The sequence below is a fragment of the Hyla sarda genome, chromosome 4, assembly GCF_029499605.1.
Source record: "Hyla sarda isolate aHylSar1 chromosome 4, aHylSar1.hap1, whole genome shotgun sequence".
Lineage (NCBI taxonomy): Eukaryota > Metazoa > Chordata > Amphibia > Anura > Hylidae > Hyla > Hyla sarda.
Genome location: NC_079192.1, coordinates 150611505 through 150639139, shown reverse-complemented (window position 1 = coordinate 150639139; position 27635 = coordinate 150611505). Strand labels below are relative to the sequence as shown.

The 27635-nt window shown below is 41.3% G+C and overlaps 1 protein-coding gene across 7 annotated transcripts in view; it reads left to right on the top strand.

Annotated features, from left to right (window-relative positions):
• The window catches only part of ZNF280D (zinc finger protein 280D), a 181449-nt gene that overhangs the window by 134444 nt on the left and 19370 nt on the right, over window positions 1–27635 (top strand). For all 7 annotated transcript variants that reach the window (XM_056572395.1, XM_056572389.1, XM_056572394.1 and 4 more), the window contains 9 exons: window positions 11250–11407; window positions 13629–13729; window positions 15450–15596; window positions 15757–15891; window positions 16287–16600; window positions 22305–22445; window positions 23420–23482; window positions 25077–25195; window positions 25331–25370. In XM_056572395.1, coding sequence (XP_056428370.1) covers window positions 11250–11407; window positions 13629–13729; window positions 15450–15596; window positions 15757–15891; window positions 16287–16600; window positions 22305–22445; window positions 23420–23482; window positions 25077–25195; window positions 25331–25370 — 1218 coding nt within the window. The remainder of the gene's footprint in view (window positions 1–11249; window positions 11408–13628; window positions 13730–15449; window positions 15597–15756; window positions 15892–16286; window positions 16601–22304; window positions 22446–23419; window positions 23483–25076; window positions 25196–25330; window positions 25371–27635) is intronic.

Below are 27635 nucleotides of genomic sequence, written 5' to 3'. Positions count from 1 at the left end.
TCTCGAGTAAGCACATACCTCATATGTCTATGTAAAGTGTTTGGCGGGAGCAGTAGAGGGCTCAGAAGCGAAGGAGCAACAAGGGGATTTTGGAGAGTATGTTTTTCTGAAATGGTTTTTGGGGGGCATGTTGCATTTAGGAAGCCCCTATGGTGCCAGAACAGAAAAAAAAACACATGCCATACCATTTTGGAAACTAGACCCCTTGAGGAACATAACAAAGAATTAAGTGAGCCTTAATACCCCACAGGTGTTTCACGACTTTTGCATATGTAAAAAAATGTAAAAACATTTCACTAAAATGTGTGTTTCCCCCCAAATTTCACATTTTTGCAAGGGTTAATAGCAGAAAATACCCCCCAAAATTTGTAACCCCATCTCTTCTGAGTATGGAGGTACCCCATAAGTTGACCTGAAGTGCACTACGGGCGAACTATAATGCTCAGAAGAGAAGGAGTCATATTTGGCTTTTTGAGAACAAATTTTGCTCGGGGGGCATGTCGCATTTAGGAAGCCCCTATGGTGCCAGGACAGCAAAAAAAAAAAACACATGGCATACCATTTTGGAAACTATACCCCTTGAGGAACGTAACAAGGGGTAAAGTGAGCATTTACCCCCCACTGGTGTCTGTCAGATCTTTGGAGCAGTGGGCTGTACAAAATGTTTAATTTGCACAGCCCACTGTTCCAAAGATCTGTCAGACACCAGTGGGGTGTAAATTCTCACTGCACCCCTCATTACATTCCGTGAGGGGTGTAGTTTCCGAAATGGGGTCATATGTGTTTTTTTTTTTTTTTGCGCTTGTCAAAACCGCTGTAACAATCAGCCACCCCTGTGCAAATCGCCTCAAATGTACATGGTGCACTCTCTGTTCTGGGCCTTGTTGTGCGCCCCCAGAGCACTTTGCGCCCACATATGGGGTATCTCCGTAGTCAGGAGAAATTGCATTACAAATTTTGGGGGGCTTTTTACCCCTTTTACGTCTTGTCAAAATGAAAAGTATAGGGCAACACCAGAATGTTAGTGTAAAAAAGTTATTTTTTTACACTAACATGCTGGTGTAGACCCCAACTTCACCTTTTCATAAGGGGTGAAAGGAGAAAAAGCCCCCAAAATTTCTTAGGCAATTTCTCCCGAGTACGGCGATACCCCATATGTGGCCCTAAACTGTTGCCTTGAAAAACGACATGGCTCCAAAAGTAAGAGCGCCATGTGCATTTTTATGCCTGAATTAGGGATTTGCATAGAGGTGGACATAGGGGTATTCTACGCCAGTGATTCCCAAACAGGGTGCCTCCAGCTGTTTCAAAACTCCCAGCATGCTTGGACAGTCAACGGCTGTCCGGCAATACTGGGAGTTGTTGTTTTGCAACAGCTGGAGGCTCCATTTTGGAAACAGTGGCGTACCAGACATTTTTAATTTTTATTTGGGAGGGGGGCTGTGTAGGGATATGTGTATATGTAGTGTTTTTTACTTTTTATTTTATTTTGTGGTAGTGTAGTGTTGTGTTGTGTTTTTAGGGTACAGTCACACGGGCGGGGGATTACAGCGAGTTTCCCGCTGCGAGTTTGAGCTGCCGTGCAAAATTTGCTGCATCACAAAATTGCAGCCTGATACTTACTGTAAGCCCCCTGCCCATGTGAATATACCCTGTACATTCACAGGGGGGGGGACCTCCAGCTGTTGCAAAACTACAACTCCCAGCATGCACAGTCTATCAGTGCATGCTGTAGTTATAGTTTTGCAACAGCTGGAGGCACACGGGTTGGGAAACAGACAATGTTTCCCAACCAGTGTGCCTCCAGTTGTTGCAAAACCACTACTCCCAAACATTCTCAGGCATGCTGGAAGTAGTAGTTCGTCAACATCTTTAGAGCCAGATGTTGCCGAACTACAACTCCCAGCATGCTTGGAGTTGTGGTTTTGCAACATCTGGAGGACTACAGTTTGCAGACCACTAATACAGTGGTTCCCAATCTGTGCCCTTCCAGATATTGCAAAACTAAAACTCCCAGTATGCCAAAACTGTCCAGGCATGCTGGGAGTTGTCGTTCTGCAACATCTGAAGGGCCAGATGTTACAGAACTACAACTCCCAGCATGCCTGGACAGTAAGGGCATGCTGAGGATGTGTAGTTTTGCAACATCTGGAAGGGCACAGTGGTCTCCAAACTGTGGACCTCCAGATGTTGCAAAACTGCAACTCCCAGCATGCCCAGATGCCAAGGGCTGTCTGGGCATGCTGGGAGTTGTAGTGTAAGGGGACCAGATGGAGCAGTCCAGATCGCTTTATGGCGGTCTGGACTGTTGCAAAGGTCCCGCAACGCCGCCGAAGATCAACTCACCTGTCGCCACCGCCGCCGTCTCTGCCGCCGGGATCCGGGTCTTCAGGGATGAGGTAAGTACCGGGGCCGGGCCCCAGCACTCCCCCGTCCCTCGCTGCGTCCTCCGGTCTACCTCCCGTTCTCTCCGGACTTCCAGGGGCCGGGCAGGGCGGGAGGAAGTAACCCCCCCTGCAATTGGTCGTTTAGCTAACCGAGGAATCGCAGGGGATAGGAGGAGGTGGCAGGCTTGCCACCTCGCTTCTATACTTCAGCATGGTCCTGGCTGTCTGTGACAACCGGGATCATGCAAAATTACCGGGCGATCGGGTCCCAGAGACCCTATCAGCCTGGTATCGCCGCAGATCGCAGGGGCGATTTCCCTTGCGATTTGTCTGTGATCGCCGACATGGGGGGCAGACGTGGCCACCCTCGGCGTTTGCCCTGGATGCCTGCTGAAGCATTTCAGCAGGCATGCGCTTCCAATCTCTGTCCGGCGCGCGGCAGAGACCGGAAATCGCCAGGATGTATGGATACACCCTAGGTCCTTAAGGCCCAGGGTGTGAGGGCGTATCCATATACCCTGGGTCCTTAAGAGGTTAAAGACCAAGGACGTACATGTATGTCTAAGCTCCCTGGTAGTTAAGGACCAAGGACATACACGTACGTCCGTGGGACTTTCGGTCCCTGCCGCGCGCTGGGCGGGGACCGAACTGGGGTGACTGCTGTCGATCAGCAGTCACCCCGCGCAAATGCACAGGGGGTCATCAGACACCCCCCCCCATGTCGGCGATCACTGCAAATCGCCGGTGAATTCACATTGACGATTTGCGCCGATTACGGGTCTATGGTGACCCAGAAAATAAGGGGATCAGGGTTGTCCAAGACACCCACGATCCCCCTGAAGGGATGGGAGTGAGGTGGCAGGGGTGCCACCTCACTCCCAGGGGGTTAACTTTTTGTTTCCCTGTTCTGCCCACCCACAATAGGCGGGGCAGAATGGGGAAACAGACAAAGGACCGGCGCCGAAGATCCACTTACCCATCCAGCGGCAGCGGGCAGTGATGTTGTGCAGTACATGCTGGGAGTTTTTCAACAGCTGGAGGCACACTGGTTGGAAAATAATGAGTTAGGTAACAGAACCTGAAGGTTTTCCAACCAGTGTGCCTCCAGCTGTTGCAAAAGTACAACTCCCAGCATGCACAGTCTGTCAGAACATGTTGGGAGTTGTAGTTTTGAAACAGCTGGAGGTTTGCCCCCCCATGTGAATGCACAGGGTACATTCACACGGGTGGGCTTACAGTAAGTTTCCTGCTTAAAGTATGAGCTGCAGCAAATTTTTAGCCGCAGTGCAAACTCCTAGTGGGAAACTCACTGTAAACCTCCGCCCGTGTGAATGTACCCTAAAAACACTACACTACACTAACACATAATAAAGGGTAAAACACTACATATACACCCCCTTACATTGTCTCCCCCCCCCCCCCCCCCCCCCCCCATGAAAGTGAAAAACGTATTGTACGGCAGTGTTTCCAAAAAGCAGCCTCCAGCTGTTGCAAAGCAACAACTCCCAGCATTTCCGGACAGCCACTGACCGTCCAGGCATGCTGGGAGTTTAGCAACAGCTGGAGGCACCCTGTTTGAGAATCACTGGTGTAGAATACCCCTATGTCCCACCCCTATACAGTCCCTAATTTAGTCCTCAAATGCGCATGGCGCTCTCTCCCTTCAGAGGCCTGTCGTATTTCAAGGAAACAGTTTAGGGCCACATATGGGGTATTTCCCTATTTGGGAGAAATTGCACTACAAATTTGGGGGGGCTTTTTCTTCTTTTAACTCTTATGAAAAGGAAAAGTTGGGGTCTACACCAGCATGTTAGTGTAAAAACACTACACTACACTAACAAGGAAAAAAAGACCCCCAAAATTTGTAACTCTATTTCTTCTGAGTACGGAAATACCCCATATGAGTGCGTAAAATGCTCTGCAGGTACACAACAAGGCTCAGGAGTGAGAGCGCACCATGTACATTTGAGGCTTAAATTGGTGATTTGCACAGGGGTGGCTGATTTTACAGCGGTTCTGACATAAACGCAAAAAAATAAATACCCGCATGTGACCACATTTTGGAAACACCCCTCAAGGGGTATAGTGAGCCTTAACACCCCACAGGTGTTTGAAGAATTTTCGTTAAAGCTGGATGGGAAAATGAATGAAAAATTAAAAGAATGAAAGAAAAGGGAAAAAAGCCCCCCAAAATGTGTAACCCAATGTGTAAGAACATACCCCATATGTGGATGTAAAGTGCCCTGCGGGTGCACTACAATGCTCAGAAGAGAAGAAGCACCATTGGGATTTTGAAGAGAAAATTTGTCCGGAATCGAAGGCCACTTGTGTTTACAAAGCCCCCATAGTGCCAGAACAATGGACCCCCCCCCCCCCACATGTGACCCCATTTTGGAAACTACATCCCTCATGTAATGTATTAAGTGGTGCAGTGAGCATTTACGCCCCATAGGTGTCTGGACAGATGTTTGGAACAGTGGTCCGTGAAAATGAAAAATTACACTTTTCATTTGCTCAGCCCACAGTTACAAAGATCTGTCAAATGCCAGTGGGGTGTAAATGCTCGCTGCACCCCTTATTAAATTCTGTGAGGGGTGTAGTTTCCAAAACGGGGTCACGGGGGGGGGGTCCACTGTTCTGGCACCTCGGGGGGCTTTGTAAACGCACATTGCCCCTGACTTCCATTCCGAACAAACTCTCCTTCCAAAAGCTCAATGGCGCTCCTCCTCTTCTGAGCATTTTAGTTCGCCTGCAGAGCACTAGATGTCCACACATGGGGTATTTCCATACTCAGAAGAAATGGGGTTAAAAATGTTGGGGGTGATTTTCTCCCATTACCCCTTGTAAAAATGTCAAATTTGGGGGGGGGGGGAAACTGCATTTTAGTGAGAATTTTTTTTTTTTCATTTACACACCCAACTGTAACAAAGTCGTGAAATACCTGTGAGGTGTTAAGGCTCACTGTAGCCCTTGTTACATTGCTTGATGGGTGTAGTTTGCAAAATAGTATGCCATGTGTTGTTTTTTTTTGCTGTTTTTTTGCTGTTCTGGCACCATAGGGGCTTCCTAAATGTGACATGCCCCCCAAAAACCATTTCAGCTAAATTTGCTTTCTAAAAGCCAAATGTGACTCCTTCTCTTCTGAGCATTGTAGTTTGCCCGCAGAGCATTTTACGTCCTAACATGGGGTATTTCCATACTCAGAGGAGATGGGGGTTACACATTTTTTTTTGGGGGGGGGGCATTATCTCCCTTTACCCTTTATAAAAATGGTAAATTTGGGGGGGGAAACTGCACTTTAGTGAAAAATTTTTTTTTCCGTTTACACATCCGACTTTAACGAAAAGTCGTCAAACACCTTTGGGGTGTTAAGGCTCATTGGACCCCTTGTTATGTGCCTTGAGAAGTGTAGTTGGCAAAATAGTATGCCATGTGGGGCGTTTTCTGCTGTTCTGGAACCATAGGTGCTTCCTAAATGTGACATGCCCCCCAAAAACCATTTCAGAAAAACTCACTCTCCAAAATCCTATTGTCGCTCCTTCCCTTCTGAGCCCTCTACTGCGCCCGCCGAACACTTGACATACACATATGAGGTATTTCCTTACTCGAGAGAAATTAGGTTACAAATTTCATGGTGATTTCTCTCCTTTTACCCCTTGTAAAAATTCGAAAACTGGGCCTACATGCGAGTGTAAAAAATGAAGATTTTGAATTTTCTCCTTCAATCTGCTGCTATTCCTGTGAAACACCTAAAGGGTTAACACACTTACTAAATGTCATTTTGAATACTTTGAGGGGTGCAGTTTTTATAATGGGGTCATTTGTGGGGTATTTCTAATAAGAAAGCCCTTCAAATCCACTTCATACCTGAATTGGTTCATGAAAAATTCCGATTTTGAAAATTTTGTGAAAAATTGGAAAATTGCTGCTGAACTTTGAAGCCCTCTGATTTCTTTCAAAAGTAAAAACATGTCAACTTTATGGTGCAAACATAAAGTAGACATATTGTATTTGTGAATCAAAATAAAATTTATTTGGAATGTCTATTTTTCTTACAAGCAGAGAGCTTCAAAGTTAGAAAAATGCTAAATTTTCTATTTTTTCATCAAATTTTGGAATTTTTCACGAAGAAATGATGCAAGTATCGACAAAAATTGACCACTAACATAAAGTAGAATATGTCACGAAAAAACTTTCTCGGAATCAGAATAAAAAGTAAAAGCATCCCAGAGTTATTAATGCTTAAAGTGAAAGTGGGCAGATGTGCAAAAAATGCTCTGGTCCTACAGTGAAAATTTGCCTGGTCCTTAAGGGATTAATGAAGGAGACTTGAAGCAATGGTGAAGGAAAGCTATGTATTCACTTAGTGTCCTTGTCATTTGGAAAAGCTTTTGACATATCTCTGCTAAGACCATCACTAACTAATCATTAAAGCCATGTTATGTGCTTTACTACCTGGCTCACTGCTATCTCTTTTCAGCTTCACAACATGGCCTCCATTGACTTAAATTGGAGCCTTCCTAGTGCAACAAGATGGAGATCACTTCTCTCCAATCATCCAGATATTCTCTGCTGAGAAATTTTAAAGGGGTAGTCCAGTGCTGAAAAACTTATCCCCCGTCTAAGGATAGGGGATACGTTTCAGATCGCAGGGGTCCGACTGCTGGGGCCCCCCGCGATCTCCTGTACAGGGCCCCGGCTTGCTGGCCAGATAGCGGGTGTCGACCACCGCACGAAGCGGCGGCCGACACCCCCCCTCAATAAATCGCTATGGCAGAGCCGGAGATTGCCGAAGGCAGAGTTCCGGCTCTGCCATAGAGTTGTATTGAGGTAGCGTGTCAGCCACTGCTTCATGCGGTGGTCAATACGCCCCCTTCCCGCGGGCTGCTGGGGCCCTGTACAGGAGATCGGAAACGTATCCCCTATCCTTAGGATAGGGGCTAAGTTTTTCAGCACTGGATATCTCCTTTAAAGCTAAAAAGAGGTATTCCATCCCTTAAGGGTACGTTCCCACATGGCGTATTTGCTGCGTATTTGCTGCTGCGTATTTTATTTTCCCAAAGTCAATGGGTAGGAAAATACGCAGCAGCAAATACGCAGCAAAATACGTCACGTGGGAATGCACCCTAAAAATTTATGCCCTATCTCCACTGCATGGAGCGGTGGTATGACATTCCTTGCGATCTGACATTTACCATTTAGTTGGGTAGGAGATAAGTTTTTAAATAATGGAATATCTCTTTAATGTAAAATTTTGCATATTTGTTGCTTTACTTGGCAGCCAGTAAATATGTACACTGAACACATACAGGGCTCCCACTGACTAGTACAGGAAAGTTATGTTAACAATGGGTGGATACTTACCGAACAGACCTCCATACATATGTAAAGCACAATTTTTTTGTAATTTTTTCCTTAATCTCTTAAACCTACTGAACACAGCATAACCAAATATAGAAGTGCGGTGGACAGCGAGGAGAATAACAATGCTTACACCAGAACACTGGGGTAAAGAAGTTGCAGATGTTTGAACAAAATTAGATTTAAAGAATTTACAGTTGTTTTAAGCCAGAATATTGTCATGCAAGCCTTGATACCCCTCCCTTGTGTTTCTGATGATTTAAGGGTATAATGTCATAACTTATAAATGACCACACTATGTTTAGTGAATTCTCTGCTGCTACATGCCATTCAGAGTCAGTCCATTTCACAGTAATCTGCATAGGTCTGTTATGGACTACGCATGAGTAATTGTCTTTTTTTTGTCCGTGGTAAAGACTGGTATTTGTGCTGCTTTGATTGAATAACTTCTGGTTTCTAAATCAGCAAGAAAAGGACGTTGTGATCATGTTCATTAGTGAGACAGGTTTGTCTTAAGACCTCTGCTTGGCAGAGAAGGTCATAGTTCCTCTCTCTGCATACAGACCCGTAAAGAGAAGCTGAAATGGCAGAATGTGAAGCTGAACAACGGCTTAAGTATACAAAGGGCATAGTCTGCAAGCTAAAATGAACAGACTTGCCTTTGCTAGTATCATTAAGGAAAACAAAAGCTTCTTGTAATTGCCAACATTAAAATCCCTATTACATACACTTAGAAGCAAAGATGCAGGTTGAGGCACAGGCAATTTGTCTTCCAAACAGCAGGGAACTAATGTATGTAGTCAAGACATGTCAGTCATGACTTTTTGGCTGCTGTAAGGCTTTTTCCCTTGTAAAACAGCACAGGCCTGTAAAAGTATAATTTTGACAAGAATTTTATGTTAGTGTGTTTTGTCTGGTGTCGGTTTGCTTTGAATCGTATATTCAATATTCCAGGGCAACCATTGTGAGGTAAAATTAATTGTAAATTTTAAGCTATGACTACTATTTGTAATAATATTATGAAATCATATATTCTGCTTTGAACACGGTTGTGTGGTTTTTTTTTTGTTTTTTTTTAGATTTTTCTGGTCATTTGTATTCTTTACACCTGGTACTGTTGCTGGGAAATGCTAACCTTTTTCAGATACACTATACAATAAAAAACAGCATAGGACATGAAGTATTATAGGTAACTCAACATCACAATGTAAGAGGGTTGTCCCTTTTATATGAGAGCCAATCCAGAGACTGTTCCAAACAGCAGCAGTCACAGCAATGGAATATTATTATTACTTGTATGCATTCCAGATCCAGTCCAGTTTGCAGCTCTTGGATCTGGATCATAGAGGAGGGCCCCGACAGTAGGACATTAATGATAACCTCCTAATAGAGACAAAACAAGACATCTTGTTTTAAAGCTATGTTTATTTTGTGTAGATTAACTATACATAAACTGAAATGAACATTGATTTTTTATCGAAGGAACAGAAAACAAAATGACAGCAATGTTATAAATGTCTTACACTCCTCAACATTGAAATTGCAACACCAGGATGGACGAGCCATAAGGTCATGCAAATCGAGGAAGTAGCAGGTGTTGCTAAGATCTGCAAATGGTGTTCAGGCACCTAGTTTAAATCTATGGAAAGTGGGAAGGTCTTTAATAATATAAAAACCAGACTGAAAGACATTTTTTTAGCCACATGAAACCTCAGTACAGTATGATTGTGCAGGACTTTGTTGGAGTGCCAGTTATCACCATTTGTTGCAAACTTACAGAGACAGAATCCCTTAAACTCAATGGATCCTTGGTAGGCTGAGAAGTACACATTATTCAGTGTTCCCTGTCCTAGTGGTAAGGAGACAATCCACTGGAACGATAGCAAATCATCTGATTTGAAGAATATTGCATAATTATCCATTTGGTACTGAGAGTGAAATTGGATTTTGCATACCAATCATAGGGCATTGAAAAGTGTCTACACAAAACATCGGAAGGCACTGCATGACATTGGGCTATGAGCTAGATGTCCAGCTACATATGTTCCATTGACTTCATGTCACCACTCTTAAAGACTATCTTGAGGCAGAGCAAGATGTCAGTGGATGCTGAAATGGAGGCATTTCCTCTAGGGATGAGTCCCACTTTTGTGTCAGACACAATAATAGCCACATCACAACATTAAGCCAGTCCTTTTCTTCAGACTATTGTTTTCATAATATACAGTAGCGGAGACTCCTCCACTCTTCATTTCAGGTACACTAACAGCTTGGTATCACATTGATTTGGTTGTGAAACCAGAGGCACAGACCTTTCTTCTTAGTGTCCCTGGTGCCATTTTTTTTAACATGACAAGGATTGCCCACATGTTACTCGTGCTACTGTGAGAGAAGCATGCATGACCTAAGCATGCTACCATGGCACCATACATCTCTCCCATTAAGCACATTTTGGGACATTTCATCACTTTTTTCATTGTTGCAATTTCAATGTTGAGAAGTGTATACCTGACAACAGTTGCACCCAGTGAATTCTATTGACATTAATTATGTCCATTTGGGTTCCCTCATGGTCTGTCATTTTTCAAGAGAAAACAAAAGCCTCAGCATGCTGCTCTTTGTCTGCCAAATTTTACAGAATTTGTGATAGGGAATTCAATTGTTTTCTTATCGGATCTAAGCTTGAAGTTGCATCAACTATTTTGGGTTTCTCTAGAATGTCTAACAGTTTTTAGGCTAATAAATAACCTCATAACTTTATCTATCAATCTATATCCATGTACCTTGACCCTTGCAATTACTATTTTCTGTTCCTATTGTCTTCTCATTATCCATCTAAAACAAGATGGCGTCAACTAGAATGTTTGTGCGTAAGGTGGAGGGTAAGCTGGATTTCTTTGCTTTTCTTGCCAGTCAAAATGTTCTGGATCTCCTTCGCCAGCACCCAAGTTGAAAAGCAATGGTACTTTCAACTTTGTATTTTTAAAGTGTGAGTCTGTGATATACCGTAGTTCATCCTTGTCTTTTTTTTTTTTATTACAGGAGTCTAAAAACGTTTTTAACCTTCACAAATATAACACTTAGGTTACATCTTTGTCATATGTTTCTAGGTTGATGTAAAGGATGGATGTAGTGCACAAGCCTGTATTATGTTCACTATTATATTTTATGTTGCCAAAAAATATATTTGGCTTAGAGTGGTTTTTAAAAACACATGTTTGTTTTTGATGAAGCAAGGAGTATATTCATTAGGAATAGGAAATATAAAGAAGGGTCTTAATGCTTCTCCTTTTGGACCCACTTCGGGCTCAAAAAACTGCCCCAAATACTGCAGTAGCACTTCCCTCTTATATAGACTTGTATGCAATTATAATGTAAACTTAGATTTTGTGTTTGTATATTTTTTTTCAGGCATTATGAGATATATTGTTGCTACATTTTACAGTAATTCTGCCATACATTGTTACCCACAATGCACCTGGTTTTGTTTTTGTGTGATAGATTCATGAACCACATGAAACATCACTTGGAACTTGAGAAGCAAAGTACAGAAAGTTGGGAAAACCACACCACCTGCCACCACTGTCACCGCCAGTTCTCTACCCCCTTCCAACTGCAATGCCACATTGAGAGTTCTCACACATTATATGAATCCACAAGTAAGACGTGACTTTGAAAATAGAAGATAGGAACTAAATATATTTTAAATATATATATATATATATATATATATATGTGTGTGTGTGTGTGTGTGTGTGTATATATATATATATATATATATATATATATAATATATATTTTTATATCTGTATATGAAAACCAGAATCACAAATGTAGTGCTAACTCTTTGTAACAATTCTACTCAAACTGTGATTCAGACAACTCTGGATAGGTATGCCTTGTTCTTGTTTCCCTAGTGTTTAATATTGAACAGGACAGAGGATCTTTTCCAAGAAATTACACCTCTGTCCTGGCAGAGGTGGTCTTAACCATTATTACTTCTTAAAGTGAAGAGTTGCCCTATAAAGACTGAAACAGAAAGTTACAAATGTGCATGGGCGCATTTATAACTTACTGATTTCAGCATAAGCAGCAAGGACATGGAAAGGCAATATCTGGCCTATATATACAAATATTTGTGATCAACCTTTTTGTTCGGAATCTCCAGAGCTCCACACGGTTGAGAATGTGACAGTAAATTCTATCCATGTAACCCACCAACTATATATTCTGGGGGGGGGGGGGGGGGGATGGAATTTTGACAGTACAAAATAATCATTATGTATGACCCTGTAACATTCTATAGAAAACAAGCAAGGTAATAAGTGTACTATATACGGCATGCTTGCATTATTATGGGAAGAATCTTGTTCACATGAAATCTCAGGATAAAATATGTGGTATGAGCATAGCCCAGCCCTTGGGTTTAATTCATAGCCAGACAAATTTATGAACGGTGGGAAAGTGTATGCTCTGTGTTTTCTTCACATTTCATTGCAGGAACACTGTATACTTCTCAATTTTGTCATGCATGCAAGTTTAAGATTTCGCATCTCTATTGATATGGGAAGTTTTATGGGTGTTGAGTGGTGAACCTTTAATTTGGTATCTTCTCTGTATTGCTTTTCTGGGGACCAGATTGTTGGGATTTAATCTGAACTAAAGGTTTTTCATAAAACGTTGTATAAGGGTACATTCACACATACAGGATCTGCTGCATTTTGTGCAGCTGATTTTGCCATCCATTAACTTTAGTGGGTAGCAAAATCAGCTGCACGAAATATGCAGCAGATTCTGTACGTGTGAATGTACCCTTAAGAATGCTGGTAAATGAAATAGAAATACTTTTTTTTTTTTTTAAAGGAAAACGGTCACTCGTTCACCCGCACTTTAACCCGATACACCAGGTTATAGTGCGGTACAGAAGACTGCTATACCTTCCTGCAGTCTGGAACCCCGATCCTCCAAAGGTCCTCCTCTTTCAGTGCTGGCTTGCGCTCTGGAGTCGAGCCTGCCGGCTGGATTTAAATATTCCTAAGTGTTGGTCACGTGAGCGCTCAGTAGACACGAGCGCTCATGTGACCAACGGTTAGGAATAATTCCAGTCGGCGGGCCTGCCTCCAGAGCGCAAGTCAGCGCTGAAAGAGGGGGACCTTTGGAGGATCGGGGTTCCAAACTGCAGGTAGGTATAGCAGTCCAAGACCCCGCATCGGTCTCCTGTTCACCCGCACTATAACCCGGTGTATCGGGTTATACTGTGGGTGACCATTTTCCTTTTAAACTCCTGGCACATAAGCTGAATGTATCCAAAGGCCCCTATTCACTCAGTGTATGCTTTCAGCTGGTACTGTTATTTATATATATTTATTTTACTGCAGGAAATAGTTTAAATTTACGCTATTCCATGTAGCAATCTAAACTAAAGAGACGTTTATCACCCCTAATATGTTTGCGTACTATGGAGTTCTGTGTGTGATGTATAGCTCTAATCCTGAAGTGTGTATAGAGCCACACATTATCTTTTACATGGTAGTTTGCAGGATTACTTAACAAAGCTGTATTTATTCACTAATGATTTTGAGCTGCATTGTGTTTTCTTTTGTTTATGTCTTATTGTTACATTCAGAATTCTGATTTCCTGCTAACAGAAAACAGTACATTGTGGAAGCTCAGATCACTAGCTAGCTAACTCAATAGCTTACTTGTCTGAAATGGAGAAAAGCTGCTGTCTGTATCAGTGGCACAAGTATTCAATTTTCTTTGTGGATGGAAAAATACATTAGATCATCTAGTGAAGTTCACAGCTCACCTAGAATTTTGAAAGTTCTTCTTTCTACAAACCATGTCCTGTGTAACAAAATTATTTTTTCTTTGTTCCAGCCATTTGCAAGATCTGTGAATTATCATTTGATTCTGAACAGATTCTTTTACAACATATGAAAGACAATCATAAACCTGGGGAGATGCCATATGTTTGTCAGGTAATAACTAGAAAAAAACATACTGCTTGGTTTTTAGCAACAGGAGCTGAAATCTATGAACATACCTTTAGTGGGGTATTACAGGCTGCATGACCCTTTTAACCCCTAAAGGATGCAGCCACTCTTGGCTTTAAATGGGTACTCCACCCCTAGACATCTTATCCCTTATCCAAAGGATAGTGGATAAGATGTCTGATCACGGGGGTATGACCACCCCCCGATCTCCATGCAGCACCCTGTGTTTTGAACATTAGGTTAAGAATGCTTGGTGCGTGGTCATGATGTGTCATGCCATACCCCCATCATGACATCACACCATGCTCCCTCCATTCATGTCTATGGGAGGGGGCGTGGTGGCCGCTAAGTATGTTAGCCCCTTAGGTAGTTTAAGGATTTTAAGTAGAGCGAAGGTAAAATTTAAAAAATGTCAACTATTTTTGTACATTTTTAAGTATAGAGTGTATGCTACAGATTCAAATATTCAAATAAAAACTAAATGATTGAACACTGCATCAAATCTGCATCTTTAAATATGCAGCAGATCCTGTACATGTGAATACACCCTTAAGATTTTGCCAAAAAGTGTAAAAAAAATATTGAAAAAAACTACAATTACCAGTCCTCAGTCTGCCACTAGATAAAATGGATGCACAATGGAAACTATTAAAAATAAAATACTATACCAATAGTACAAGATTTAAACAAAAGATTATTTAATTAATTAAAAGAAAAAATAACCATAGAATAGTATAGAAAATGTATAAAAAAAATTGGCTAGCAACAGGGTCCTTGTGGCAAGACTTACAATATATTACTAAATCAGCCCTGATTAAAATATGGCTCTAATATGTGTATTCAAATAACCATTATTAAGATTATGTGATTTAATATCCAGTATGTAAACCAACTGGTCGTTGGTAAATATGAGTAGCCAATAGCGAGCAATTTAGCTTCATATATTAAAACGTAGGTCAAACATCACTCCATAATATCACCAATAATGGCAACAGGTGCCACTCACTGCTCCATGTCTGAACAATGGCAGTACAATGAGGCAAATTTCCAGCACAGATTATTGCAGTCAGCTCCGTAAATACAGATGGAACACCGCTTCTAGTCCGGACTGTATTGAGACACAGAGGAACACACAGCAAGTGTGCAAAGCGAATAGCAATAGTAGCGGGAGAGAGAGAGAGATTGTTTATGGCACTGTGTGCAGCTCACCGCTCCTCTGGCAGTAGTCCCGTACTCCTATTCTATGGTTAGTTTTCCTTTTAATTATTTAAATAATCTTTTGATTAAATCTTGTACTATTGGTATAGTATTTTATTGTTAGTAGTTTACATTGTGCATCCATTTTATCTGGTGGCAGACTGAGTACTGTCATTTTTGTTTTGCCATTTTTTTGTGCTTCAATTGGCACCCTGCAATGCCACTGACCGTGACATCTATGGTCTTGAGTCCGGAAATATGCGGCAGCCGGCTCCTGCAGTCAATCCACAGATGCTGAGCCCACATAGCACCAGCCCTGTATCCTTACAGTGCTGATTGTTAACTACCTTCCCACTGCATTGTAACTGTACAGCGCTGAGCAGGAAGGGACTGACATACTATGATGAGGAGCAAACATCTGGGCCAATTTAGAAATATTGTAGCGATATACAGTTTCTCGTGAAAACGCTGAGTTTTATAATTATGTTAATTGTTTCCTTTTTTGTAGGTGTGCAATTACAGATCTTCTGTTTTTGCTGATGTTGATAACCATTTTCGGAGTACCCATGAGAACACTAAAAGTTTGTTATGTCCATTTTGTCTGAAAGTTATCAAGTCTGGAACGCCTTACATGCAGCATTATATGAAGCACCAGGTTAGTCATGTTTAGGGGGTTATCCGTATTGCATTTTTCAGCAGAACAAATATTAGTGAAAATAGCTCAAGCACCTCCTTTAGAACTTGGAAATATGTACACACATGTTGTATTCTTTTATTTAAAATTGTGTTTTGATCCTTTTATTTTTCCATTTTAGAATAAAGGTGTTTATAGATGTGCTAAATGCAGACTGCAGTTTTTGTCTTGTAAAGAGAAAATGGATCATAAAACTCAGCATCACAGGACATTCAGGAAGCCAAAACAACTAGAAGGTCTTCCTCCAGGAACAAAGGTGCGTTGAAAAAAGGTGTTTTTTTTTATTTTTCTTGTTTTTTTTTAACCACTAACATCACGTCATTTGCAGCCATACGAACAGCTTTTTCTGTTTTATTTTTCACACGTTTGCTCATAAATCATGCTTTTGGTTTGATCTTTTTTGTTTATTTTATTTTTTTCTGCCTGAAGTTTTGACCAGTAGGACCTTCACCAATCAGCTTATCTTCTATCTTGTGGATATGGGCTAGCATTGTGCTTTTTATTTATGAAATATTTTAACTGTAACTTTTACCTGTGGTCATGGTTATATTCACTGCAAGTGTTTTTGCACAAAATACGGTAAAAGAAATAAACTTATACTTAAATGTTAAGTAATACACATGTAAAAAAAATTATTTTTATAACTTATAGGTTACAATTCGGGCATCTGTCGGAGTTCCATCAAGTCCAGTTTCTTCTCCCACTTCTTCAATTTCCAAAAACCCAACTCTGCAACCCCAACCCCTAACCCAAACTGCAACTCCACCTCAACCCTCTGTTCTGCCTCTTTACTCACTACCCAAGTCACCTCCAAAAATGAAACCTAAAAACCCTAAAAGTAATCTGAAGCCAACAGCTAAAATAAAGGTACATTCTTCCAAAACCAAGTCTTCTCCAAAGAAGCCTGTGACTGTGAACACTGCAAGAAGAAATAAAATGATCAACACAGCTTTGCAAAACCTAAGGTACCTTCCATTTACCATAGTGTCAAAAACTTCAACATAGTATTATAGTGTTTTAGAGAAGTGCCTGTTCTAAGGCCCCCATTGCTTTAACACCTTCCAGTCATAAGAATGTTTTTTATTTATTTTTTGTCCCCTATTTGAATAGAACAGCGGTTAAGTATGTGACTTGCTTCCTTACTCACCTCAGTGGAGCGAATATTGATAGCCGAGTACAGCAGCTTTCTCGATCAATCCCATAGGGTTGAATGAAGCAGCAGTGTGAATGCCTGACTGCCGCTTCATCTATATACATTCATGGCCGTAAATGTTGGCACCCATGAAATATTTCAAAAAGATGAAGTATTTCTCACAGAAAAGGATTGCAGTAACAGACGTTTTGCTATACACATGTTTATTCCCTTTATGTGTATTGTAACTAAACAAAAAAAGGAGGGGAAAAAGCAAATTGGACATAATGTAAAACTAAACTCCAAAAATGGTCTGGACAAAATTATTGGCACCCTTAACTTAATATTTGGTTGCTCACCTCTTAGCCGGAATGTTGGACCACTCTTCCTTTGTAAACTGTTCCAGGTCTCTCTTATTGGAAGGGCACCTTTTCCCAACAGCAATTTTAAGATCTCTTCACAGGTGTTCAATGGGATTTAGATCTGGACTCATTGCTGACTACTTCAGAACTCTCCAGCGCTTTGTTGCCATCCATTTCTGGATGCTTTTTGACGTATACTTGGAGTCATTGTCCTGCTGGAAGACCCAAGATCTAGGACGCAAACCCAGCATTCTGACACTGGGCTGTACAGTGCGACCCAAAATCTGTTAGTAATCCTCAGATTTCATGATGCCTTGCACACATTCAAAGCACCCTGTGCCAGAGGCAGCAAAACAACCCCAAGACAGAATTGAACCTCGACCATATTTCACTGTGGTACTGTGTTCTTTTCTTTGTAGGCCTCATTCTGTTTTCAGTAAACAGTAGAATCATGTGCTTTACCAAAAAGCTCTATCTTGGTCTCATGTGTCCACAAGACGTTTTCCCAGAAGGATTTTGCCTTACTCAAGTTCATTTTGGCAAAATGTAGTCTTGCTTTTTATGTCTCTGTGTCAGCAGTGGGGTCCTCCTGGGTCTCCTGCCATAGTGTTTAATTTCAATGTTGACAGATAGTTTGTGCTGACACGGATGCTCCCTGAGCCTGCAGGACAGCTTGAATATCTTTGGAACTTGTTTGGGGCTGCTTTTCCACCATCCAGACTATCCTGCGTTGACACCTTTTCTCTTCTGTCCACGCCCAGGGAGATTAGCTACAGTGCCATGGGTTGCAAACTTCTTGATAATGTTGCGCACTGTGGACAAAGGCAAATCAAGATCTCTGGAGATGGACTTGTAACCTTGAGATTGTTGATATTTTTGCACAATTTTGGTTCTCAAGTCTTCAGACAGTTCTCTGCTCCTTCTGTTGTCCATGCTTAGTGTGGCACACACAGACACACGATGCAAAGACTAAGTGAACGTCTCTCCTTTTTATCTGCTTTCAGTGCTTTTTATATTGCCCACACCTGTTACTTGCCCCAGGTGAGTTTGAAGGAGCATCACATGCTTAAAACAATCTTATTTTTCCAGAATTTTGAAAGGGTGCCAATAATTTTGTCCAGACCATTTTTGGAGTTTGGTGTGACATTATGTCCAATTTGCTTTTTTTCTTCCCTTTTTTTGATTTAGTTGCAATACATACAAAGGGAATAAACATGTATATAGAAAAAAATGTGTTACTGCAATACTTTTCTGTGAGAAATCCTTAATTTTCTTCAAAAACATCAGGGGTGCCAACATTTATGACCATGACTGTATATAAAACTCAGTGTGTATGTTCCAGCATCACTTCCAAACGGCTGAAGATATTAACATGAGACTTGGTCACACGTTACTTATATGTCCACTTAAAATATATGATAGTTAATTTAATCCTAACCTACCGTCATTTGCATCGGTCAGGATTTTTGTTTAAAGTCCAATGCAAATCTATGGGAAATGTATGTTCTAGCATAACTTGTGTACGGCTGGAGATATTTCAATAATACTTGGTTACATATTACTTATACAGTGGGGCAAAAAAGTATTTAGTCAGCCATCCAATTGTGCAAGTTCTTCCACTTAAAAAGAGGAGAGAGGCCTGTAATTTTCATCATAGGTATACCTCAACTCTAAGTGACATAATGAGAAAAAAAATCCATAAAATCACATTGTCTGACTTTTAAAGAATATTTTAGCAAATTATGGTGGAAAATAAGTATTTCGTCAAGAACAAAAGTTCATCTCAGTACTTTGTTATTGCCAACAAAGGGTATATAACAAAGGTCAAACGTTTTCTGGCTTCCCAAAGTCTTCACAAGGTTTTCACACACTGTTGCTGGTATTTTGGCCCATTCCTCCGTGCAGATCTCCTCTAGAGCAGTGATGTTTTGGGGCTGTCGCTGGGCAACACAGACTTTCAACTCCCTCCAAAGGGGTTGAGATCTGGAGACTGGCTAGGCCACTCCAGAACCTTGAAATGCTTCTTACGAAGCCACTCCTTTGTTGCCTGGGCGGTGTGTTTTGGATCATTGTCATGCTGAAAGACCCAGCCGCCTTTCATCTTCAATGCCCTTGCTGATGGAAGGAGGTTTTCACTCAAAATCTCACGATACATGGCCCCATTCATTCTTTCCTTTACACGGATCAGTCATCCTGGTCCCTTTGCTGAAAAACAGCCCCAAAGCAGGATGTTTCCACCCCCCATGCTTCACAGTAGATATGGTGTTCTTTGGATGCAACTCTGCATTCTTTCTTCTCCAAACACGACAAGTTGAGCTGAGTTTTTACCAAAAAGTTCTACTTTGGTTTCATCTGACCATATGACATTCTCCCAATACTCTTCTGGATCATCCAAATGCTCTCTAGCAAACTTAGACAGGCCTGGACATGTACTAGCTTAAGCAGGGGGACACGTCTGGCACTGCATGATTTGAGTCCCTGGCAGCGTAGTGTGCTACTGATGGTAGCCTTTGTTACTTTGGTCCCAGCTCTCTGCAGGTCATTCCCTAGGCCCCCCATGTGGTTCTGGGATTTTGGCTTGCTGTTCTTGTGATCATTTTGATACCACGGGGTGAGATCTTGCGTGGAGCCCCAGATCGAGGAAGATTATCAGGGATCTTGTAGGTCTTCCATTTTTTAATTATTGCTCCCACAGTTAATTTCTTCACACCAAGGTGCTTGCCTATTGCATATTCAGTATTCCCAGCCTGGTGCAGGTCTACAATTTTGTTTCTGGTGTCCTTCAACAGTTCTTTGGTCTAGGCCATAGTAGAGTTTGGAGTGTGACTGTTCGAGGTTGTGGACAGGTGTCTTTTATACTGATAATAAGTTCAAACAGGTGCCATTAATACAGGTAACGAGTGGAGGACAGAGGAGACTCTTAGGCTAGGTTCACACTACGGAATTTCCACCTGCAATTCCGCCTTCAAATTGCAGGCACAAATTCCGCTTGCTAAAATGTATAGTGTAGTGAATGGTTTTCCGTTCACAAATTCATCCTTCGGAATTTGAGAAGCGGAATTTGTGAATGGAAAATCCGCTTGGAAATTTCCGCCTGAAGAAAAGCATTGCTCATTCTTCAGGCGGAAATACTCAAACACATTGCAGTCTATGCGAGACGGCAGTATCCGCACGGTCCTAGCGCCGACTGATTCAGTCGGTGCTGCCTGCACTCAGAATCTCCGGGTGGAAATTTTTTGCCCGTAGCCTTAAAGAAGTTGTTACAGGTCTGTGAGAGCCAGAAATCTTGCTTGTTTGTAAGTGACCAAATACTTATTTTCCACCATAATTTGCAAATGAATTCCTTGATAATCAGACAACGTGATTTTATGGATTTTTTTTCTCATTTTGTCTCTCATAGTTGAAGTATATCTATGATGAAAATTACAGGCCTCTCTTTCATCTTTTTAAGTAGAAGAACTTTCACAATTGGTGGCTGACTTAATACTTTTTTGCCCCACTGTATGTGAAATATACAATAGTTAAACTAACTTTAACCTACCCCATGCAAGTATATATGACTTCTGATACTCCACAAGCTCCGCTCTTCATCTCCTGGTGAATGTGTATGTCTGGCTGGCAAGCCACACTCCTCCACGCATTCCATACCCCATCTTGAAAATACACACCCACCCTTTAAGCCACACCCCTTTAAATTTCAGCTTACAGTATCTTCATCGCAACTCTTCCCCACCTGAATACGGGAGATGAGGATTAGATGGGGGGACGGGTTATGAGGAGGGGATTGTGGTCAGGATGTGAGGAGGGAATATGAGGACAAACATTTTCTCCTTTGTTGGTTTTCCTCCCCCCACAAGGATTAGGTAGGAAAAACCGGGCAGTGCCGGGTACTCAGCTAGTTCATATAGAAATATTTCCAGGGCCGGTGCAAGGATTTTTGTGTACACAGGCAAAGATGCGTACTAGTAATAATAGTAGAAGCCCCCTTTAGGCAGTAGTAGTAGCAGCCCACTTTATGTAGGTAGTAGTAGCAGCAGCGCCTTTTCGATACACGTTTACGCCTTTTAGGTATACACACAGACACATGTATCATACATAAACGCATAGTACATACACAAACATCATACATACACACATCTATCATACATACATTACATACATATACACACATCAGACATACACCCACAAACAATAATACATTCTTGTGCACATCTTACATACATCTAGCTTGTACACATCTTTCATGCATACCCACATCATGCATACACACACATCATATACACATGCAGTAATACATACATGCATCATACATACATCTAGCTTACACACCTGTCATACATTCACACATCCTACATAGATATATCATACACACACGCAATAAACACATCATACACACACGCAATAATACATACACACATAATACACCCATCTATCATACATACACACATACATACATTACATATACACACATCATACATACATTACATACACACTTCATACACACACACATCATACATGCACCTGCCACCCCCCCCACATCATACATAAACACACACATTTACATACACACATCATTCATATGTACACACACATCATACATATACACACACCAAACACACACACATACATACACATCATACGTACGCACATCATACCCCCCATAGACAGAAGGGAATGGAGCAAGTAGATGTATCAACAGCATATGTAGAATGAGTAAAATAGTGGCACTCATGCTGTCCTGTCTGTCTGTTCGCTTGTATACGACCTGTAGCCGATGTGGTTCCATTAAAAGTGAAATGGACTTTTGAATACAAAACGTGAGTGTCACTACTTTATTCATTCTAGATATGCTGTTGTACCTGAGAACTATTATCTTAATTAGTAACAAAGCACTAAGAGGTCTTATAGGGGATACCTGTCTAAACGCATGGTGTTAATTCAGTAGTCAAGCCTGCTAAGAGAACAGTGGGTAGTTTTGACTCCAGTATCCTTATTTGGTGTGTATTGCAAGTAGATGTATAATGGAGTCTTGATTAGTTAAGACTCTTTACAACATTTTGCTTTGTTTATAGGGCGCATATTATATTTTGTTGTGTTAAGTAAACTGAATACTTGTTAAACTGTATTCTTTGTGATTACACAAATAGATTGCTTTTTATGTTTTGTCTTGACCAGGGTTATCCCAGGAATACATAAATGCATTGAGTGTCACCGCCAGGTGGTAGATTTTGAAGGTCATTTTCACACTTACATACACTGCAGCAAATGCAAGTTCAGTACCAACTGTAACAAAGCCTATACAAACCATGTAGTGAGGTAAGTGAAGAGACATATTTGTGAAGTAAATTTAAAGTGCAACTGTCATGAAGTTTGGGGCATATAACCTAACCACAGTATGTGTATGGTGTGTAAAATATGTCTGCAGCCTTGCTTTTATCCCTCCTATTATGGCTTTTATTAGCTCAAAAACACTTTTATATGCAGCCGCTGACAGTCTGATAGGCATGGCCAGGGGTTCGCTATGCCCCACGTCCACCACATCTATCCCCTGTACACCAACACTGACTGACACACAGGTCCCAGCGCATGTGCCCCTTATCTTTCATATGTGACGACTGACATTACTTTACAGAGAGAGCGCTCTGTCTGACACCTCCGAGCACTCGGGCAATACTAGAGGCAGAGAGTGAGTGCTCTCTGTCTCTGAGTGCAGAAGAGCCCAGTGCTTCTCCTTCACTGGGAGAAGTAAGAGGCGCACAGAAGCGTCAGACAGTTGAAGTGAGAACTTGCGATCTGTAAAGAAATGTTAGTCGGCACTTACATATGAAAGATAAGGGGCACATGCGCTGGGACCTGTGTGTAAATCACACAGCGCTCCCAGCACTGGTGTACAGGGGATAGGCGTTGTGGCCGCGGGGCATAGCGAACCCCTGGCCACGCCTATCCGACTGTCAGTGACTGCATATAAAAGTGTTTTTTGAGCTAGTAAAAGCCGTATTAAGACAGATAAAAGCAGGGCTGCAGACATATTTTACACACCATACACACACTGTGGTTAGATTACATGTCCCAAACCTCATGACAGTTGCGCTTTAAAGACATAGTGCAAATGTAATGAAGCATTAACTTCTTTTAGAATATATAGGTGCTTGGGTGCTTTATGTAAGTGAACTGCTGTAAAATAAATATATTAGACATTGTATTGCAGGTTGGTAGGATATAGCCAAAGTCATAATTCTGTGTTTATTGTTTCACAGACTTAAAAAAAAAACTTTTCTTCATTCATGTAGGTTTCATGGCAGGAACTCCAGCAAACGTTCCAAGGCTTCTAAGAAGGGCCCCTGTGACAAAAGGTACCCAAGTCCGCTACCAGTCAAAAAAAAAAAAAAGATTTAAAAAGGATAGGGGATGAACTTAAAGATGGGTTCTGGATATAAAAAAAAATACTTTTAACGGGATTTTCTAGACTAACCTGATTAATTGCTGATCGGGTGGGTGCATTACTCCCCACACCCCTTCGAATCAGCTGTTTTGCATCTGCATTATGCAGTGAATGTGGCCAGAACAGTTGGAACCTTTCACTGTGTAGTGGTGGTGCTGCGTAACTGTAGCTCAGATCCTGGTCAAGTGAGGCCTAGTCCTTGCACAGTAAACCAGACTTCTGTTCTTAGTTCAGTGTTTGTGCCGCATTCCTGCAGCTCAGCTCCAGTTGAATTGAATGGGAGCTGATCTGCAGTAACCAGGCCTAGCCACCTCACAGCCAACTGCTTCCAGCCCAGTTCACTGAGCAGTATCTATCCCGTGGATAGGCCATCAATCATATTAGCCTGGAAAACCCCTTTAAAATCAACAAGCAATAAATAAATATATATAAGATTTGTAAATGAACTTTTATTTAAAAAAAAATAATAATAATAATATCCAGCTTTCCAGTATTTATCAGCTGCTTTATGCTCAGGCGGAAGTCATCTAGTTTTTTTCCAATCTTACACTGTGCCCCCTGCTTCCACAGAGATTTGCTCTGGGGTTTGCTCCTGCTCTGGATAGTTCCTGACATGGATAGAGATGGCAGCAGAAAGCACTGTGTCAAATTAAAAGAAATACATGGCTTCCTCCAAGGCATACAACAGTACTGGACGGTTTGCAATTTTTTTTTACACCTTTAATTTCTCCAAATATATATTTTAGAACTTTTTGTCATTTTAAAAGTTAAATGTTTATGAAATACTTTCTATGGTCCCATTTTAGACTACACATTTTAGTGTTGCTTTCCATAAAGAAAATGTCCATTTATTTATTTTTAACAACATGCTAGATGGAGGTGTGTAACAGGATAGAAAACCGAAGTTCCAGATATGTCCCCATACAACATCTAGCACCTATTCATAGTATGATAGTGATATTTGTTTGCTTGGGGTCTGACCCATCACTAGTATGGAGGACCTAAGTGTCCCCTTACTACTGCAGTGTTTGTGTGTGCACACTGCTGCTCAGTACAGCTATGGAAACAAAAGGTGGACACATGTCCCCTGCATGCAGTAATTTTTCCGCCACGATGTCCCGTCACTGTATAACGCCCGTAATGAATTACGGGCATATACGGGTGCAAACGGGCAGTTACACAACCCCATAGGCTGCAATGCAATTTAGTCACAGCCGTCAGGGGTTTTGTAACAGCCGGGTTTCGCCGATATAGTGACGGAACTTGTGACGGAAGTTCCTAAACGGAACTATTTCATAGTGTGAAAGAGGCCTAACCTGTTTTCAGTCCTCCTGCAATAGAACTTTTATCACCTATCCTTGTTGTGGAACACCACATATTTTTGGATTTAGATGTAAATAATTGTAGAATAATGTTGCCGGTATATTTAAGGGCTATTTCTCATATTAACAATTGTAATATGGACAATTTATCTTTTCACCTAGTAATATTTTTTGCATTATTAGGCGTATAACTGTGGTGTGCCTGAACTGTGATTTCCTGACTGACGTTTCTGGTTTAGATGATATGGCCAGACATTTGAGTGAAAATCACACTCATTCATGCCAAGTGGTCACAGAAAATGGTAAGAACATGTTGTTCTATGTGTTCTTTGTTTATTTTGTAGCCTTTTTTCATCATCATTATTAATTTTATCGTTGGTATTGTAAACCGTGTCATTTTTTTTAAGTGAATTCATGTTTTTTTCTTTTGATCTCAGTTTCCATATTTTCCTCAACTCATGAAGGAGACATGTCTATGTAAGTTAGACTTTTACTTACTGCCCTTAAACTACCATAACAATTAGTGTGTGGCTTTTAGGTACAGACCAAAGTTTTGTGTAGCATACAGCTTAATTTATTTTAAACAATATGTTAACAACTGTTTTCATTTTGACATATACACGTCTCATGGGATAGGTGTCATATGTATGAATGCTAGGAGATCCCACGGATCATAAATTTTTAATGAAGCAGCAGTACCCATGGTAAACAGCCACTTAATTCAGTTTCCTCTTCACCATGCTTTAACCCCTTTTCCAGGGAGTGTAAAGGTCCTAGGAATAAGGCCCCCTTTGACCATACATTTAATAGCTATCTGTGAATGAGGAGATAAATGTTGTTTTTGGGAAGACCCTTTTAACAATATTAGAAAAGATTAACCTTTTATGCTAAAGTATTAATTATGCTATAATGTGTCAATATTAAAATTACAAGATACATACTATGCTATAACTTAGGTTGTGGAGGATGTAGAATGAAAAAAAAAAAAATTTAAACTACTCTTTAAGAGCATATAGTGATTTACTATAAATTACTATTAGAGAATACAAGAAATTTGTGTAAACTGCCAACATGTCCAGAACAATGCAAATCCATGCAACGTTTATAAGAGGGTAGTAATACAGTAATGTTTTATTTTCTAGAGTAGGATCACAGCCAAGTTATTATAGTATTATCAAATATTTCTTATTTGTAACTCCTTTGTTGAGTTTCTTAATCATCTATTCAGATTTTAAAACATTATTTTGGGTTTGCTTTTGCATAGTTCTCTGCATAGATCTTCCATTAATTGACTGAAGATACTTAAACTTCAGCTGAACATGTAACCCTATATTTCAACAATATGGGGGTGACGTGACTACACCAGTGATTTGTAGTGTAGCTCCCAAGCATCGGAACCCTATAGATATATAGATAAATAGTAAATTTGAGTAGCCGTATTAGTCCAGTGATTCAGATGCAAATCAAAAAATGTTGCAGTATCTTGTAATACTTTTTTTTTTTTTTATTGGACTAACAGAATTTTGTAGAGATAAGCTTTCGGGATTCCTCCCTTTATCAAGTTCAAAGCAAATCCCTATTAAGAGATTTGCTTTGGATTTGTTAAAGGGAGGAATCCCGAAAGCTTGTCTCTACAAAATTCTGTTAGTCCAATAAAAAAGGTTACAAGATACTGCAACATTTTTTGATTTGCACCTATATATATATATATATATTACATGCACACTGCTCAAAAAAATAAAGGGAACACTAGGATAACACATCCTAGATCTGATTGAATGAACTAATCGTATGAAATACTTTCGTCTTTACATAGTTGAATGTGCTGACAACAAAATCACACAAAAATTATCAATGGAAATCAAATTTATCAACCCATGGAGGTCTGGATGTTTAGTCACACTCAATATCAAAGTGGAAAACCACACTACATGCTGATCCAACTTTGATGTAATGTCCTTAAAACAAGTCAAAATGAGGCTCAGTAGTGTGTGTGGCCTCCACGCACACGTATGACCTCCCTACAATTCCTGGGCATGCTCCTGATGAGGTGGTGGATGGTCTCCTGAGGGATGTCCTCCCAGACCTGGACTAAAGCAAGCTTCCACCAACTTCTGGACAGTCTATGGTGCAACGTGGCGTTGGTGGATGGAGCGAGACATGATGTCCCAGATGTGCTCAATCGGATTCAGGTCTGGGGAACGGGCGGGCCAGTCCATAGCATCAATGCCTTCCTCTTGCAGGAACTGCTGACACACTCCAGCCACATGAGGTCTAACATTGTCCTGCATTAGGAGGAACCCAGGGCCAACCGCACCAGCATATGGTCTCACAAGGGGTCTGAGGATCTCTGTACCTAATGGCAGTCAGGCTACCTCTGTCCAGCACATGGAGGGCTGTGCAGCCCCCCAAAGAAATGCCACCCCACACTATTACTGACCCACTGCCAAACCGGTCATGCTGGAGGATGTTGCAGGCAAAACGTTCTCCATGGCGTCTCCAGACTCTGTCACGTGTGCTCAGTGTGAACCTGCTTTCATCTGTGAAGAGCACAGGGCACCAGTGGTGAATTTGCCAAACTTGGTGTTCTCTAGAAAATGCCAAATGTCCTGCACTGTGCTGGGCTGCAAGCGAAACCCCCACCTGTGGACATCGGGCCCTCATGGACTCTGTTTCTGACCGTTTGAGTGGACACATTTGTGGCCTGCTGCAGATAATTTTGCAGGGCTCTGGCAGTGCTCC